Raw genomic sequence first — 20075 nt, forward strand, 5'->3', positions numbered from 1 at the left:
CTCAGGAATCTATACACCAGTTGATTAAAGGTTGAGAGGCAGGACTAAAGAGCAGAAGCTCAACCCCGCAAGCACAATTAGGAGAGTACACTTTTACACACACACACACACACACACACACACACACACACACACACACACACACTCACACTCACACTCACACTCACACTCACACTCACACTCACACTCACACTCTCTCTCTCTCTCTCTCTCTCTCTCTCTCTCTCTCTCTCTCACAATCACTTTCACTCTTTAGGCTTGTTTTAAGGTCACCCCCCCTCAAGGTCGAACTACTAACCTCTTCCCAGGATGTAACCCCACAACAGCTATCTAACTCCCGGGGTAACAATTTATTGTTATATGAAGAGAGGTATCAGGTGAAAGGAAACATGCCCAACCATTTCTGCCCTGCCTGGGATCCCCGATTGTGAGTAAAGAATGAAGCCAACTATAATATGAGACTAGTTGTTATATTCAGTACAAATACATTCATTCCCTCTCAATCCTCTGCTACCCAACTTTGTCACCAACTACTATAGCATGCACTCTTCACTCTTGATCCACTTCCTCACACACTGTCTACCAATCTATTGTCTTTTCTTTCCATTCCAGCCCTTCTTTCCTTGCCATACCCTCAAATTTACTGTCTTAATAAGTCTATTGTCATCCATTCATTTAACCTGCCTGTTAACATTTTTATCCAAATTTTTTGCTTTTAATATGGTTGCTTTTCTTAGTTTGTATATTATTTACTTATAAAAAGGAAAATAATTTGTTAATTTAGTGGCTTCAAAAGTGAGTTTATTGTCTAAAAAAATATCTCCATACAACTTTAATAATCATTTTAAAATAATTTCATCCTTAAAGGTAATATTATTTAGTAAAATTAAATTGCATTAAAACAAATTAAGCATTCATTGTAAGGAAAAGACTTTTTCTGGTGAGTCCCAAGTGGTTTCTCAAGATCAACTCTGGTACCCCCCAACACAACAGGCCTCTGAAAGCCTTCTAGTTTACTGGGAGCCAGCACCAGACTCTGGCTCACTCAATGAGATGAGGGGTTCAGAGATCAAACACAAAACTGGGAACCTACAAGAAAACATAGGTACACAAAACAAGCAACTGGTTGAAGGAATATACACTCCTAGGTAAACAAGGCAAATGAATACTACCATAAAGTAAATAACCTGACAAAGATGTGTCTTGCCACTGCCAAATAGTAGCAAAGGTCACCTCAGATTGCCATCCTGCCCCAACACTATTGAGCCTTCATTGTAAAACCTTAAAACCCCCACAGGGAAGAAGGGAAGCAGATGGGAACTCAATACATTCAATACTGTACCTGATTTCTGAAAGGAACCCCTCAGTGACTCTCTGAGCTTACTCATAATGGTGCCGCAACAGAGGAGGCCGTCATAGAAAGCACCAGAGCAGCCCAACAGAAATCAGGATCTGCACCACCCACTGTAGACAAGCTGTTACAGCAACATCAGAAATCTGGCCCACAAAGCAACTGCTCAGCTCAAAATTGAAGTCCAACACACATCTGCTGGTGAAAAGTACCCCTGGACCCAGAAGACTGCATGACTGAGGCCGTGGAAATTGTCTTGGAGCCTAAAAACCCCAAAGCGTAACTTAGAAAGCTACAAACAATACCATAAGCAATAACAACAAAGCTGAAAACAAATAGTAGACAATAAACACCACTGGGGTGAGGGAATCCAGCTAACCAAACTATTACACTGAAAGACAGCAGGCATGCCAGGTGCAGTGAAAGCATTTGGGCACAGGGTAAATACCAAACCCCGACCTTGAACATTCAGCGAGGGAAGGCATAAGCAGCCATGAATCACGAAAAGTCATGAATGTGGCACAAGTGCATCCTCGGCCAAAGTACAAGGCCCCTAACACCCACATGAACAGGGCCAGCATGATAGTCTAGTCTTATAATGTGGCAAAACTCATTTTGCATGGTTTGGCGAGTTACAGTATATTATTTGAATAAAACTTTGTCTTTTTCCCATCAATAGGCTCCTGATGGGAGATTAAATCGCATGCACTGCCTAGAAGTGGAGAGACACGAGGTCAACTCATAGAGGATGTAGCCCTCAAAGCAAGTATTTCTGATAGAGTAGGGAAAGAGAAATGCAAGTCAACCCCCCACAGGTGGTAACCCTGGCCACAATTGGAGTGAAATGTAATGCTTAGGCAAACAGTGGGTGTGGTATATAAACCACTGTGAAGTGTAATTGAAAGCAAACAAAACAATGGCCTCCAACAGAACTGATGTTCCAGAGAAGGGCAATAACACTCAGCAGTGTATGCGAGAAGCTGGCGAGTAGGTCCTGCAGAGGCCAATGGTGTTGAGCTGATAACACCAGGCATAGGAGTAATGGACCTGGGCTGCTACCTTGTGGTGATCATGTGCATTACAAACAGGGCATGATCATTTAGCTTGTTTGCCCAGGGGTGCAAATTTTTCTTCATGTAGTTGTTGTTTTTTAACAACTAATCGTTTCTGGTGGATTTTTCCCAGTTTTGTGGTTGATCTCTGATCCCCTGCTCTCCTCAGGAGCCAGGTTCTTGTCCTGGCTCCTGGTAGGGTAAGGGTCTCAAAGGCCTGGTGTATTGGGTTAAGATTCGGTGGTAACAGAGTTAAGCTCAGGGAGCCACTGATGGGACCTCAAATTTTTTTAAATGAAGTAGCATTAGATACATACATGTAATGAATGTGGCACACTGGATGAGAATTTGAACATAAACAGGTGAAAAAATGCGCTATACTGTGACTAGATCAGCCATATTCATTTTCATTGTTCAAAATAAGATGTCACCTAAATATAACAGATCACCAAATATCTGGGCACTGAAAAAGACTACAGAGATAGAGATTTTCACTCTTAAAATTAGAGGAATTTTACACGAAGCTCATAACTTATAAGTAATGAACACGACAAAGATACCTTATAAATAATGAACTATACACTCAAAAAGAAATCCTGAACACATTTTAATGGCCAAAAGTAAAAGCAAACTATGGTAACCCTTACATGACAAGCAACATTTCTCAAATGTAGTATTATAAAGACAAACAATTTTGGCATAACATCAAAGGGTAGAGTAGTAGTTTGTACATTTATGGAAATCAAAGGAACCAGCAAATCAAATCACCAAGAATATGCTGTACTGTATTAATAACTCTGTAAAGCATAATAATAGTAGTTTAATTAGTTCCATTATAATCCATGATCTTCAGCTCAAAAACTACAATGAAGTTTTAACATGATATAAAAAATAAACTTATTATAAATGCAAAAATATATGAAATGCAAGAGTAAATTTATGACAGGAAGAAGTTATCCGAATCCTTTATGGAGCACAGGTGTCATACCAAAGTGAGATACAACAGCTCTCAAGAGAATTAGTATGACAACAGTATATAAATAGTAAATTAAAAAGCATTGTATTATGATTAAATAGTATTGAGAAGTAATTGGAACTAACAAAGTACTATTTTGTACTCTACTACATGGTAACTCTGTGAAAGTTTTGTTAGAGGCCAGAGTTAAAACTGTTGCTGCCCCATGCCCTCAGATAACAATAATTCCATCTGTAACAATAATTCCTGCTAATAATTATGGATGTTGAAAACAGGTTTATGTTCATTGGTATTATAATCATCATTTATGGTTTTTCTATAGGAAATCAATACAAAACATTTGAGTAAGTTTAGAGACTTAGAAGCAACATTTAATTATAAATTCTGTGAACTTCTACAACCATCATAGAAAAGATACAGCCATCAATTGTTTGCACAAATAAACATGGAGAAATAATATAAAAAATTCTTCAGTACTTTCTTAATCTCGTGGATGAGTTTGTTCTGTCTCCATAAAAATAGCAGACAGAAATTGTTATGACAATATTTTGCTGCAAAAGAAGTGAAAACATATGAAAGATTTATAATAAATACAAATTACAAAAACATAATTGGTATCTTATGGGAAAATAAGAGGGGATGGGCCAGGAGTTATCAGAAGCAAACAATTTATATTTATAAGTGGGGTAATTGTCAGAAAAATAAAGTACTGTAACATTAAACCAATGTACATAAAAAGTTTTTATCACAATAACATACATTCACCAAGGTCTAGTTTCCTTTAATAAAATTGAAATTGGTTTCATAATTCTAAAAACACATAACTGAATGCAGTTTTAGCCTAATGATATATCACCAATTTGAAAAAAAAGAAAAGAAAAAAGCGTTGAATGTAATGAAACAATTTTATGGGCGAGACCCGGAGGCTCCCCGGAGCTATACTGGGGCTAATGTGTATATATTAGACCGTGGCAACAGTCAATCGATGGAGTTCTTAGCTCTGGCTCCCCTCAGAGAGGCACAAGGAGCAATGGCCTATAGACATGCCCAGGTAGTTGGAAGCAGTTTATGCTGCCATCTACCAGGTCAGGCACCCAGAAAGGTAGAATCCCAAAACAAACTACAGCTAGTTAAAAATTGCAAACCAAAAGCCGAACGAGCAGGAAGAACTCCCCAATCAGAAAACAAGCATGACGTCATCACAGCCACCGCGCTGTTGTCTGCACAGCTCCCACCCTCCGTGGGAGGGGGAAGGGGAGGAGGAGCCCCAGACCTCCTGTGCCATCTACCCAACCCTAGTTCAGAGGCTGAATATAAAAAAACGCGAAAAAAAATGCTAACAGGAGGGAAGGATGTCAGGGAGCCTCTGTGTCTCACCCACAAAATGGCGTTTCATTAAATTCAATGCTGATTTTCTGTGAACCCTCCAGTTGTCAGTAAAGCTTTGCCGATTTTCTCGATGCTTTCCTGGTGGGATAGCTGGAACTGTCACTCGCTCCCTGTGAGGGGGGACGGCCAGGTACCAGTAATGGGCCCCGCTAGACCAAACAGAACTTTTGCAAATGATGTAACTTTTTAGTATGAAGCAATCTCAGCAAGATAGCTTCAGGAAGCCACAAGGGGGCTCCCCCAGAAAATGACTTATTCAATATGATGTCTCTCACAGATTTCTCCTATGCTATGAACAGGAAATACATGAGTACAAATGCTCACAAAATTAGTACTAAAGTATACAAGCAATTAAATTTTGCAATGGATTTGTTTTTTTACATGAGATCAAAATATGTGCTGCAACATAAACACATCCAATATTCAAATGCTGTGTAATATTATAAAAAAAAATTTAATCATTTAGCAGCCAGTTTGTACAGTTGTATATTCTCTATAACTGAATTACAATATACTTGAATATATTGATAAAATTTAAAATAAAAGTTTTTGTTTCAATTAAAATTTTTAATAGAATTAAGTTAAATTCTTATATACAGTATATCACAAAAACTAAAGAAATTAAGATGTTTTACCAAACATTTAAATACCACAGGCTGACTTTCAAACTTGTGATGACACATTAAGTGCAATTACACACAAACATAAGTTGGAAAAACACGGCTTCAACTGAAATGGCAATTAAAGGATAACCCAGGTTAAATTACTATACTGATGAAACTTCATGGTTAAAATTACAATACTGCACGCAACAATCTAATTAAATTTGCTTAACTGCTGCACAAGTGTAATATATCTGCCTTACAGCTATGTATACAGTACAATCAATACATGAATTGAGAACACAGCACTTAGGACAACAGTAGCACCAAAAGTATTTGAATACTCTACATTAAAACTAAAATATTGATCTAAAACTTTTTTTTGTTGGTTTTTTGGTGCCTACCGGTATAATTTACACCTGTGTTACTAAAAGTACAAACATATTAATACCCAAGATTCAAAGCCATGTAACTAATACCATGACCTTCATGGGGTAATTAATAATTCTGATATGCCAACACCTGATCAGTGCCAGGATTCATGACGTACTCATGTACTCACTTACAAAACCATCACATCTTTCCTCAACTATGGTGACTTTGTTAGGCTTTATTAAACAGTTTATGAGCTTCAAAGCACTGTGATGTTGTAACAATAATAACCATGGGGTGCAAAGTTTCAAAGCTCAAATTAATAAATGCAGATTAAGCTGCCAAGATCAAGGAAAGGTGTACAGGTTTTTAAGTGCCAGTTAGTTTACAAAATATTCCAATGTACTGGCAGCCACTCCCTCTCCTGACACAACTTGGGTTAATCAAAGCAAGGTGACAGAAGGCTGAGTAGAACCACACATGTCCAAATGACCGAAGAGGCAATAGGATAGATGGGGTAAGGGAGCAAATAAAATGAAGTACAGAATATAAAAGAGAAGAGGAAATTAGCTTGGCTTTTTGGATCTCATAATCTAATAAGCTTAAATAAAAAAATTATGCACTCTTATTATGGAATTTTTTTTTGTGAACATGTATAAAATACTACTGTAGTACAAATAATTTATATACTGTACAAATTTAAATTTACATATAAGAATCTTAAAAATCTATGAGAATCAAATTTGTCATAATGAGGTAAAGCAAATTATTAACATTTAAATTGATAAAAGAATGATGATAATGCACTATATACAACAGATGCACACAATTATTACTGCTTACATCATATGAATGTCTATCTAAACAAAACTATCTAGGCATATTATGCATATGTCATGAAAATGCAATAGAGTATAGTATATGCTCTACTGTGGTTATGAGAATATGATAACAATAAGAATTTTCACGAACCTTCAATTGCGTTAAAATTTCAGTAGTGTACTGGTATTTGCACAGCTGTACTTAACTTTTATAACTATTCGCACGAATGCATTTCACTTGAAACAAGGTTTACAAAAAATTATGTAGGCTTCATGTATCTCAATTAATGCATTTCTTATTTTAACATTTTACCATTTGTCATTAATGCAGAATGTCTTTGCTAATAGTTTTCTCATTAATGTTTGATGTAGACTTTTGTTAAAATTTTGTCAGACAGCCTCTACCTTGATAAATATTCTATATACTTAGCATCTTTTAGAAATTCAATTCTGATATATTTAGCTAGTGGTTAAAATGCTGCAAATAAATTAGATGCTTTCAAACTGCAAGCTATCCCAAGTTTCTTAAAAAACAAATTACATGCACACGCATATATAATAATAGTACAATCAATAAAAGAAGAACCAGACATTCTGAGAACTTTATAATAAGTTTTCACATCTTCTCATTCCCAGGCAGGGGGAAAGGACCCTCTGTCCACATGATAAGCTGATGCTCTGGCAGTTGTGATGCAGTCATGTGATCAGTAAGTAGTGTCTGAGAGAAATTGTAATGATTCTGACTGCTCTCTTGCTCATGGGAAACGTCACCAAACTGGCGGTACAAATCTGTAGGAGAGATAAGGCATATTTGGAGATGATACTTTGACTGTATAGGCTTTAAAATTGTGGATGAGAGAAAAATTATATTATTAAAGATCTACATAAAGGAAAAGGATGTTAGGGGTTTAAAGAGCTGATTCAGGAATGGTTTCCCATTGTCGGGAACAGGAAGTTGGTTAAGCTGATCAAGGTACCCCCTAGGCCAGTCGGGGAGTGGCAGTAAATTACCCCAAATGGGGTCAAAATTTAAATTTTGGTAGTAATGCTCCAAAAAATAATAATAGGGTATAAAACTATAATATTTTATATGAAAATGACACTAATATTTTTACATACAAAACTAATGAACCTACAGCAAAAATCTTATTACAGATTTTTATTGATTCTTCATATATAAAGCCCCCCAAAAAGTGTATCTATAACTATTCCAACTTGAGCAGGTACCGTGTTCATATTATAAGTTTTCATTATGGCAACACTCTCCACCCATGTTATGGCTAATATCAATTTCATTGTCTATGGCAGTGTGACACGTGACAGGAGTGAAGCACTAATGTTGAAAATGTGGGACTTGAACATGTCCATTACTATCCTCTTGGGGTGAGTGCTTACACACCCAGTGAAAGGAGAAAATATGGTTTTTAATAATTATAATTTTAAACAAATATCTTTAGCTTTTCTATTTAACAATTTTTATTAATTCAAATTTCATAGGTTAATGCAATTTATAAATCAACCCTATCATATTAAATCACTTTTAAATCCAATACAAGAGCAATAGATTGTATCATGAACCTTTTAGGATAGCAGATGACCATAGCTGTAAATGGAGATCTGGAATCTTGGAAGCCAACTGCATAGCTGGTGTGACCATGTTGTGTGCTTCCCGAGGATTCCCAAGGGCAAGGAAGATATGTCCGAGGAGTACCAAGGAGCATGATGTCAGGCGGTTCAGGTCCTCAGCATTAGCCATTTTTAAAGACTCCCGCAAGAACCGTCTGAAATTTTAATGGATCTATTATAGTAGAAGTACATAATTATGGACTATATCCTTACATCATCAACAAGTTAGAAAAAATACTGTGACCAACTGCCTTACTGCTTATGACTAGAAATATCAGGAGGATGAGTGAAAAAGTCTTGAAGGGCCTAGAAGCTTTATGTAAAAATTAGGATAAATACTGTACTATTCAGTACTGTATATGGATTAAAAAACTGCCACTTATATTTTGATAGTTAATATTCTCATACAATAAAATAAAAATTTCTCCATAAAAGTTGTATTTTATTTTTATATTTATCAACAGATAGTTTATATGAACTAATTTATGCATACTTACTTGCCATCATTGTGTCGACTGGTGAAGAACGCATGGAGACCCTGAACATAAAATGATGCTGCTCGCAGACTTTGAGATTGCGTTGGGAGTGTATCTGGGTTTATTCTGTCCATGATGGCAACGAAGTCCCTTTCACGTTGACATCTCAAGTACACCACAGCGAGATTAAGATTTGCAAATATCCAGAGATCTCGGTTTTTTGAGGTCTGCAAAACATATAGTAATGAGAAGTTGCATCCTAACATTGGTTTACAATGTGTACCTTTTGTTTGGAGTATTATGTATCCAAATACTTTTAAGCCATTATTATTGAGTTTTTGGGACTTCAAGTATAGAAGCAATCTGGGTGTCATCCTTCTATCAAAGAAAAAGGACAGGAGTTATGTAAATATGCTAAACCCTAGAGTTCAGGTCACTTATCAACACAACCCTGAATTAATAAAATCAATGAACAATGAATACAAACCATGTACTTCCTCAACTTTTAAAACCATGCACAGATCCCTCAATCTAAATTTGCCAAACTAGATTAATTTTTTCTGAGCTATCACATTTGGCTGCTCCCTAAGGCAAGATCTGCTGTGTGGAAAATCTCCCAATAAAAATGCAAGGTACAAAACAAATCCACCATTTTGGCTTGGACAAATCAGTATCATATGAGATATCAAGGTATGATTTTACTCCTTGAATGTTTCTCACAACACAAAATGACGCTGGGGATATTAAAATGTTCCTGATACAACACTGAACAGAAGTCAGACATAACAAAATTGATATAAATTGATAGGAGAAATTAATATTAATAAAGAACTAAAAGAGAAGACAGAAAAATACCTGCACAGGGCTTACCCAAAAACATTGTTGTCACCCTTCCATCGTCTTCTAATAACAATAATAAAATCAATTATGTAGTCTCCACATAAAATTAACTTAAATATACAGTATAAACAAATCCACAAGGGCCGTGATGAGGATTCGAACCTATACACGGGATGTTCATTTGATGTATAATGATATTGTGATTTCTGTATGTATTAAATATATAAACTAATACATCTTTCAATATCACATTTAAAATGGTCACAAAATATAATTAATCAAATAATGCACCAAGTAATCACGCAAACGGAAGGGCAACGGGCCCTAGACAAATAAAGTGAAGACGTTGTCAGTTCTGCATGTCTGATTTCTAAAAACCTTGATGTTTTATCACATACTGTACATGATTAATCAGTTTCCAAACGACCATATGTAACTGTGGGAATATTTCTTAATACGAAGGAATATACCTTGCGGATACCTTACGATGATGCCGGGACTTAGCGTCTCTGCGGCCCAGTCCTCAGCCAGGACTCCTCATTGCTGGACTGGTCAACCAGGCTGTTGGACGCGGCTGCTTGCAGCCTGTATGAGTCACAGCCTAGTTGATCAGGTATCCTTTGGAGGTGTTTATCAAGTTCTCTCTTGAACACTGTGAGGGGTCGGCCAATATAAAACTAATAATCAACACAGTGAAAAAAATATCGCAAGATAGCTCCGCTCTGTTTGGTGCAAAAGACCTACATGAACTATTGCTAGTGCGCTTATTAATCTCTAACAACTGTAGTACAGTACTAAGTATATGATGAATCTAAAGTGATAAACAATTAAACCATGATCAAGTTGCAAGATAAATTCTTTTCTACCCACACTAATTTTAGGCACAGACAAACTAACCACATAAGTCCATGTCACTAGTGAGGGATCTACAGGATGATTTGCAACTTCCCAATCAAAATTGCTGTCCTGTTACAAATTTATATTTATAATCTGAAACAGGCCAGGAACAGGGATGACCATAAGATTAGAGTAGATGGCCATCGATTCATGTTGGGGTCACATTTCTGCAAAATCAAGTACAGTACCGTATTGTATGTAATGAAATGCTCTTTTCTGGTGGCTCTCAGTATATCGTTGAGCTAAGTGCTGGTGAAGCCATGCCTTATTATGATGCACCAGGCCTCTAAGTCCAATCCTTGCCTATCAGAACCCAGGACCAAAATCCAGCTTGGGAAACTACTGAGAGGGCTCTCCCAAAAAATTATACATACGAAACTTGAAGGTAGAGTATGTGAGATAACTAAGGTTAGGTTCCAAAGACCTATGAGAGTCCACTTTTGTACGTTCTTAATCAATAAAGTAACTATTTCAACAGTCATATATAGTGCTGTATAATACTCCCTTTACTTTCCAGCCACAAATACAGCACACAACGAATTCCAGAATGCTTGGGATTATCTGTATTAATTCATGTTAATTCGTGCTCAACCAATGTAAAGTAAAAATTCGCACTTCGAAACTTGGCATAAAATTTCTTACCCGCGTAACTCCAAATCCGCATAATCCAATATCGCGCAAGTTGTGCGCCGCCTGTATAGGGAAAAAACGGGAAGTTTCGTTATGAGGCATACAAAGTAAATGACACAGGCGAGTTGAGTAATGTCACGTGGTACTACTATAAACACTAGAAATTTGGAACCAGTAATTTTTAAATATTGGCATTTGCATCTAAAGTGCCTACTGTACTACAACGAACAGTAACAGTTCGTGGTAATTATGTACTACAGGTGAAGCCATAAACTGTGAATTTATAACTCACAACATAATTATGAGTCAAGTTACTTGTGCCTTTCTCGGTAATTAGTTATAGTACAGTAGTAACATAAAGTTTCCATACACTGTCTATTGAATAGGATCATGCAATCAGGCAAGGTGACATTGGTATCGGTCTCACCGGTTGTTGTAAGGTCATTGTAGATGCTATTGTGGAGGATAGCACTTAATAGGCTTTTCTATGTGGCAGCTGAGGTTCTTTAACTATGCCTCATGGGGTTCATGTATTACAAGGACAGTATCATTTAAGTTTTTAAAGCTCTCTAACAAACATATTCCATCTGCAAAGTAATTCTAATATAGAAATTATTCTACTGTCTGGTCATTCTTTGCCATGCAACATTTGGCTTAATTGAGTACTGTATCTTGTATAGTATTAAAGTCTCATGCATACACCAGGACTATACATTAATTATAATTAACTGTTATAATATTAATAATTACAGGTATATTATTTGAAATATATTTGAGCTATATTAAAATACTGTGTATTTAAAATATATTAAAATACTGCATATTTAAAATATATTTGACAAATTATTATTAGGCAATTAATTATAATTGTAATTAATGTATAGTCATGGTGTATGCCTGAAACTAATTAATACTATACAAGGTATGTACTCAATTAAACCAAATGATGTACAGAGAGGAATGACTAGACAGTAGAGTAATTTATCACAAGACTCTTTGTAATGTGCACGCTGCATAACCCTGAGTTATAATTAAAATATTAAATTAACACTTCTTTATGTTGACCAATATTACAGCGTAATAATAAGCTGGTTTCCATACAAACTTAGGTTGTAGTTTCAGGGCATGCTACTAGTACCTGCAATGATTTCTTGGCTTTGTCTTGTCTTGTGATTACTGGAGACTGTTTGTACTTTATGTATTATTATATCCATAATTTTCTTCCTTGGGTTCAGTCTGTCTTCTTTTTTTCTAGCACATTATCTCCCTGCTACCCTTCCCAGGTGAATCTTGGAACTTTTTCTACTTGTGCAATAGAGACAATACATCTGAGTTTGCTTGTTCAAGTGTTCCCTGTTACTGTGGTTTATGGCAGCAGTTTGTAGCCCCTGACCCCTTTTTTTACCACCTTCGATATTAACTCCGGAACTGGAGCCCCTAGGGCAGTTCGTTGTTGCCTTCAACCTCATTCTACAGTTTCTGTGACGGTGCTGGAACCAATCATATTGAGATTTGCCTTTCCATTGGAGACTTTCGGCGCCGTGGAGAGGGGGAAGACCTGCTGCTTGGGTGACAGCTTTTCCTCCATATAAACCTACCATGGCTTTGCACCCTGGAGAGGCCACTCCAAACTGACAACCAGAGCAAAACTCCATAGTCTCCTATGACTGATGTATGCCTACTATGACAGCAATTTTCACACTTTTCATCTTTCCAGTAGGTGGCCTCTGTTGAGACCAGATCAAAGTTGACCTCCCAGTGTTCAGACTGCTAGGGCACTGGTTTACTGGTGTTCTTTCCTTGGTCAAGGTTTGGGGTTTCAAGATTGTAAACTTTTGTTTTGCATTTCATGTTAGATATTTTGTCAATGACATATGTAGAAGAATTTTATCCACTGCACTCCTCTGTTCAGGTTGCTGAAAAGTCATTTTTAGTGGTCAAGGTTGTCAAAAAGCCTTTACAGTGGTTTATCCTTATTTATGTCTGAAATTTTGGGCTCTTTTTTCCCTTTCTTACGTGAACCCTCATTTTGCTTTCTGTGGGTAGTTTGAGTCAGTGGTTATTTTAACACCTGTCTTTTCATCTTGGTAGACATACATACTATACAGTATATTACAGCATATGCTTTCTGGGGCCATCTATTGTCTCTGTGGTCAAATTCTTATACAGTACAGTATTTTATAATTGGGCAGACATCTCTTTTAATGCTACCAGTTTTCATCGGTCATTGCTTTGTTTGAGATTAGGATGCTCTGAGGGGATTATACTTGCACATGAACGATTTATTGGTCCATTCCATTCGTCAGTGCATTTGTTTTCGTGTTGGGGAAGTTCAAGGGATTGTCATTTTGCTTTGCAATGCTTCCTGGAGTCTCATAGCTGTATGGGTTATTTTTGCTGCAAGCTGTTCTTAGCATTTTTGGTGAGAGTCCAATGTTGTCTTTTACCCTCAGGTTACTGCTTGTCTGTGGTTTATCCATAGGCAAACCAATGTTCCTCCCAGTTGCCTGCCAGCTGCTGGGTTCGTCATGATTGATGGCTGGGTGCTGGTTACACCTTCATGGTGGTTGCATGTTTAACCTCTTTAGGTCTCTCATATACCCAGTTAGTCTCATCATTCTGGAGTAATTTTATTGCCACAGGTAAACTTACTGTACTGTATTTAATGTTTGTAGATTTCCATTATTTTTCTAGGGTTCTTGCCAAGTGATCAATCTCAGCTGTTCCTTTTCCTCTTTTGCTCTTGCAATGTTCTGGAAAAAATGCTCCTATTTGAAACATTCCAGGCTCTGTCCTAATCAGGTGTGGAGTTGTGTGAGTAAGTTTTGATGTATCTCTATGTTATTCAGGTGGAAAAAGATTTTCTTCTAAGAGATCTAAGTACCCAACACACATCAGTAAGCAGCACTTGGCACTTGCTTCAGTAGTTTATTGCTTTAAGATGGTTGTCTCCAACTGTTCATGCCTGAGTTTCTAGGTGCTGCACCTTTTGACATTGCTGCTTTGATCCTATCTTTTTAGTTTTGACTTGACTTAAACTATTCTATCTTAATGAAGCTTTACTTCATTGCACTTCTTATGCTCCATTAGAATTTGCTTAATAATTGGATAGGTCTTCTGGCACAATTTGAATCTGGTATTTTTTCCACAGATTCTCCTGGAAGCATTCTTTCACTGTTTTTAAGATAAAGATAAAGGATAAAATCTTGACTCTTTATTCTTTTAAGGATAAAAAGTCAAGATAAAAACCTCAGATAGACTTTTTATCTTGACTCCCACAGGTCAAAACTTTCTTGGTTAGGTATGCATTTCCCAACTTATGTGTATGGTATGAAAGTGAGAGTTAGCTTAAGGTCTATGTTTTAAGTAATGTGTTAAGAGTTTGCTACTTACATAACTTTTTTATAAAAAATGTCATGTTTGGAGCTTCAGCCACAAGGCATCTGCAGAACGATTCACTTGTGTTGGAATGATGTCTCAAGATTCCTACCCTGGGCTTCCATTGTTTCACTTTAGACAGGTTCTTTTCCAGGTGAACTGTTTCTCTGGAGCTGCCTGTAGTGAGTCTTTCACATCTCAATGCTTTCATGCTAGCTGGGGGTGTCTTCCCCCCTTTAGTTCATCGCCGTTTGGCATCCCTCAGGCACTGCAACACAGGCGAGTCATCCTATTTCTGAGTTTGTGGTTTCCATTTTAGAGTCTTACTTTAGGGAGCAGCCAAATGTGATAGCTCAGAAACAAGCTACAAGTCAATATGAAAAGCACCTTTTTGAGCAGAAGCATTCAGCTACTTCTGATGCCCCCCTTTACTGCTCTGATTCCCATGTGTAAGCCACTTATTTCCATCAAAAGGTATATGGGATGGCTTGGGTTTGGTAATCCAGAGGCAAGTGTATGTGGTGTTGTCACCTGTTGATGGTCAGCATTGGTGGCTAGGCAAGCCAACTGGTGTTTACTGGGAACCCTCATTTGGTGGTCACCTATAATGCCAAAGGAGGGCTCTAAAAGGTTTTGAATTTTCATGAATAGAACCTCTGTCAGTCATTCAGTCTGGACTAAATGTTCTTCAATAACTCCCAAGTATCTATAATGCTGGCACGGATCTTTTAAAAAGTTCCCAAGGTGCTGTTGCTTATATATCATCTTGTTGCCTGACCTTATCAAACAGAAACAGTGGATCTTACCATAGGGAGCAGTTGAATGATTTTGCCTGGAAAGATGCTTTTCATATACTCTTTATTTTTCTTACTCTAAATTGGCTATTAATATCTTACCCTGAGAGCAGCATTAAACTGAACTTCCGCTGCACTAGAGTTGTTCATACTCATGGCATACACAGCAAGTAGTGTGTGCAACTGTGCACGATGGGCCTGAAGAGAAAGATTTTGTCATTGGAACTGCACATACAAAACTGCATCTATGGGATACACAGTGTTCCCTCATCACTGTGTAAGGTGTGGGTTTCTAAAGCACTTTGGACAAAACTAAAGACAAAATAATGTACTGTAGTAGTGGTTATACATTACCATCACAATATTAACACTGTACGATGAGGAATAATAATTGTTGATTTTTTAAAGATAGTACTGTATCTATATACAGTAGACTCCCATTGTGTCATATGTCTTTCCTGGCAAAAGCTACTTTTAGGAGATGAACTTTCACAGAGTTTTTAAATGTACAGTATTACAGTGTGTTAATTCCAATGCCCAGGCTCCCTTAATGTTTTTCAACATTTTCCTTTTCTAATTCTTTCAAAATTTAAATGGAGTCAACACTACCCATCAGACTGTACCCCTAATCCAGCAGCTAAAAAACACAACTACAAAATGACACTACTGTGTATCAATGGCAGATGCAGTAAAAAAACAGTGTTGAATGTAATGAAACTCCATTTTCTGGGTGAGACCCGGAGGCTTCCCTGGAGCTATCCAGACTGATACGGATATATTAGCTTTCTGGCATCAGTCAGTATGCATGGAGTTCTTACCTACCGGGAACCACGAGTCAGAACCTGGCCCCCTCAGAGAGGCATGAGGAGCAATGGCCTGTAGCGAGTAGAGAGAAGCGAGATGTCTGCCATCGACTGGGTCTGGCACCCAGAAAGGTAGGCACACCAAAACAAACCATTGTTCTGGTGAAAATATTGCTACCGAAAGCTGAACGAGTGGACAGAACTCTTCAAACCAAAATTAGCAAACTAGCAGGACATCATCATGTTGCCGCCCTGCTGTCTGCACAACCCCCCCCTTCCCGGGAGGGGGAAAGGGGGAGCCCCAGACCCTTGCGCCAGTGATCCACCCTTCAGTTCTTAGGCTGAAATGTCAAAACACACAAAAACACTGCCAACTGGAGAGAGGGAGAGTGCTGGAGAGCCTCTGGGTCTCACCCAGAAAATGGTGTTTCGTTACATTCAATGCTGGTTTTCTGGGGAAAGCTTCATCGGCTCCCCGGAGCTAACTCCCCAAAGATAAGGAAAAAGAGGGACATACCCGGGAGGTGGATGCCATGCACCTTAACTAGAAGCAAAACAACTGGTAACTCCGAATGACCTGGCAGACGACCCAGGAGACCCAAACCCTGGAACAGGGAAGAAGAAACCCGGGCAACCCAAAGCACAACCACGGCCATAGAAGCAGTGGCGAGCAGGCAACAGCGAAGAGCCGCAACTGGACACAACACAGGATGCACCCTGGCCTGACCAACCAAGCATCAACAACTCAAGGACCCCTTCAGGAAGCAGCAGACACGGTCTTCGCCAGAAAAGAAGGAGATGGCTGCAAACAAACAAACCTGCCACCAAGGCCAAAGAGCAAAAACCCTTGCGCCGGAGGAGAGCACAAAGCTCCCCAACCCGACCCCCAGAGACCAATACCAACAGAAAAAGAGCCTCGGAAAAACAAACCTGAACCGAAGGGGCCACAACAAACCATGGAGAAGAGAGAAAAGAGAGCACCCGGTTCAACAACCAGGAGGCCTCGGGCAGCGCAGGAGCAGGTCGGAGGGAAAACCACACACGAGACAACTTGTGGAACCGAGCTGAAGTAACATCAATCCCAAACGCAAGCAGCAGCGGCTCCTCCAGTGCCGCATGATATGAGGTGACAGTATTCGGCATAAGATGATGGTCCTAGAACAACACGAAAGGAAGGACAAGACAACCCTATCAGAAACTGAACTCAGGCATGCACCCTGAGTACTAAAGAATATTACTCCTGACTCGTACACCAACCGTAGAGACAGTACCATGCCACAAGGCACAGAAACCAAGACAAAATCTGGTGCCAGAGGCACAAGACCTTGCCAGTATCACAACAGCCAAGAACTGAAGGGTGGATCACCGGTGCGAGGGTCTGGGGTTCCCCCTTCCCCCTCCTGGAGAGGGATGGGGAAGGGGGGTTGCGCAGACAGCAGTGCAGCAACATGATGACGTCATGCTAGTTTGCTAATTTTCATTTGGGGAGTTCTGTCCACTTGTTCGGCTTTGGGTAGCAATATTTTCACCAGAACAGGAGGTTTGTTTTGGTGCGCCTACCTTTCTGGGTGCCAGACCCAGTCGATGGCAGACATAGAATGCTCCCAACCACACGGGGGATTTCTATAGGCCATTGCTCCTCGTGCCTCTTTGAGGGGGCCAGGTTCTGGCTCATGGTTCCCGGTAGGCAGGAACTCCATGCACATTAATGCCAGACAGCTAATATACCATATCAGCCTGGATAGCTCCAGGGAGCTGAGGGGCTCTGCCCAAAAAAGTTATTTTTTTAATAAACACTAACTCAAATAGCAATAGTTCCCATCACATAGACAAATAAATAATAAAGGAAACAAAGATCTGCTGATAGAACAACAAAATTCTAGCAGCTAATGAACAATCTACAAAATAAGACTTGTATTACTGACAGGTGTGACTAATGTCTCATTTCATAAAAGGAAAAGAAGGTTAAATATTATCAAAATTACACCCATGCTCGATAGCTTGTCATATAAAATGATGTAAAACGTACATGAAACAAACAAGAGGATCACAGGACTAGAGGGTCCTAGATATTCAGCGAGATGTTTCTCTTCCTAGTGCTATCCAGTCGACAGTATCATAGGAAACAAGTACGTACAGTACAACTATATTCTATACAAATATTCACAGTAGTATCTCATATGTTTCATAGCCTAACTAAGTAAAATACAATACCTCACATATTTATTAATACTACATGCAAGTTTAAACTGTTATTATCAGTTTGCAGTAATTAAGTTCAGTGAATAAAATCACCTGTGATACCCTAATGTCCAGAAATTTCTATTAATGAAAATTAGTAGACATACCTGAAGTTGTTTAGCATCCTGCTGAAGTAGTTGGCACACTTTGGCAATCTCCTTGATGGCTTGAGCTTTTGAGCCAATAATCAGATGACACATGACACTGTGTTCCAGAAGCAGTAGCTGCACTGAGCTTAAGATGGATGCATTATCTTCAGCTAAAAACAAAAAATAAGAAATTACCAAAAACACGTGAAAAGTTATAGGCAGCTTCATGTATATTGAGTCCTGCAGGGTGCTAGCCCACCACATGGTCTGCTAAGCTGTATCCAATCATGAGGCACATTATTTAAACCGTTTGCATCATATTAAGATGGAATATTTGTTCAGAGAAAATTTATGAGTCAATGATATACTGCATCATTGGAACCTGAGTGTTAATTTGTTACTGTGCAAAAATATATTTCTTTGGTATAACTAACCAAAAGTTCTAGGGAAATAAGTGCAGTACAGTATTTTAATATACTGTATACAGTACAGGTATTAGAAAAATATATCTTTATCCATTACCTCTACAAACAAATTTAATTATTTCATATTCACTAACCTTTCAGCTTATCAATCTGAAGTAGAGCTTTATCTGTGTACTTCTGTGCCTTCTCCATGTAGCCTGCCTGCATGGAGTGCATGACTGACACCAGGTACACCAGCACACACAGCTGCTCCCGTGGCAGCCAAGCAAACATTTCACTTCCACTGCTCGGGATGATTTCTACAACAATAATATTCAAATGGAACAGGCAGACAACATTCCCTCTAGAAGGATTATCATATTCAAGATATGCAACACACTGCTAATCCTATTCCTGCTCAGGACAGTTTCTAAAATAATGATTACAGTCAACTCCCAGTTTTATGCAAGGCAGTTTCAAAGTAGACTGCTTGTATGTGCAGTTAAAATTTTGATGATTAATCAGACTTACATGGGCATAAAGAGCTTGATCTTATTTCCCATAGTCATTGATAGGTAAACCACCCATTCCATAAACTCTAGCACTATACAGACTAGGACTGCTAGTAAATTGTTTCAGTCAACTACATTCTATCATTTTGTGATTATTCACAAAACAATCTGCATCATAAACTTAAACTGACTTCCATATATATACCAAAAAACCATCGCTGAATGTAATGAAACATAATTTTCTGGGTGAGCTCCGGAGGCTCCCTGTAGCTATCAAACTGACATGTACCATATAAGTTCGGTACCATCAGTCCCTGTGGTTCGAGTGTCTACTTGGGGGGGGGGGGGCCACAAGCCAGAACCTGGTCCCCTCAGAGAGGTGCAGGGAGCAATGGCCACATAAACTCTCTTCATTTAGAGTTTGTCATGTCTGCCATCGACCGGGGATACCTCCAGAAAGGTAGGGGACCGTTACAAACCTCTAACTGGTTAAAATTGCAACCTACGTCTGAACAGAGCCAAAGAACTCCCCTCAATAGAAAAATAATGAAACAAGCAACACGTCATCCCACTAGCATGCCCACTCGTTAGCACCTCACCCTCCAATGACAGGGGAGAGGGGGGGGGAACTTGGATTAGGCGAGCAGGCCGCACCACCATCAGTTTCCCAAAGCAACACACACAGACTAACTGGTCCCCAGAGAGAAACCTCGGCCGCTGCTGATGCCAGCTGTGCCAACTGTAGTGCACCCCACCCAGCACAAACCCACTCCCCACCTTGGGCAAAACCATGCAGCAAAGTACTTATAGGAACACCTGGCC

At 38.8% G+C, this 20075-nt stretch overlaps 1 protein-coding gene across 4 annotated transcripts in view; it reads right to left on the bottom strand.

Moving 5' to 3' along the window:
- Positions 1-771: 771 nt before the first annotated feature.
- Mau2 (Mau2 sister chromatid cohesion factor) overlaps positions 772-20075 on the bottom strand; it is a 29260-nt gene continuing 9956 nt past the window's right edge. For 3 of the 4 annotated variants that reach the window (XM_045747785.2, XM_045747787.2, XM_045747788.2), the window contains 7 exons: positions 18897-19061; positions 18356-18507; positions 15307-15402; positions 11045-11095; positions 8687-8892; positions 8142-8344; positions 772-7352 (listed from right to left, as the gene is read on the bottom strand). In XM_045747785.2, the coding sequence (XP_045603741.1) occupies positions 7180-7352; positions 8142-8344; positions 8687-8892; positions 11045-11095; positions 15307-15402; positions 18356-18507; positions 18897-19061 (1046 nt within the window). In that variant the 3' untranslated portion in view covers positions 772-7179. The remainder of the gene's footprint in view (positions 7353-8141; positions 8345-8686; positions 8893-11044; positions 11096-15306; positions 15403-18355; positions 18508-18896; positions 19062-20075) is intronic. The other variant, XM_045747786.2, reaches the window with a different exon arrangement.

This window comes from Procambarus clarkii, chromosome 24, assembly GCF_040958095.1.
Source record: "Procambarus clarkii isolate CNS0578487 chromosome 24, FALCON_Pclarkii_2.0, whole genome shotgun sequence".
NCBI classification, from domain to species: Eukaryota; Metazoa; Arthropoda; class Malacostraca; order Decapoda; family Cambaridae; genus Procambarus; species Procambarus clarkii.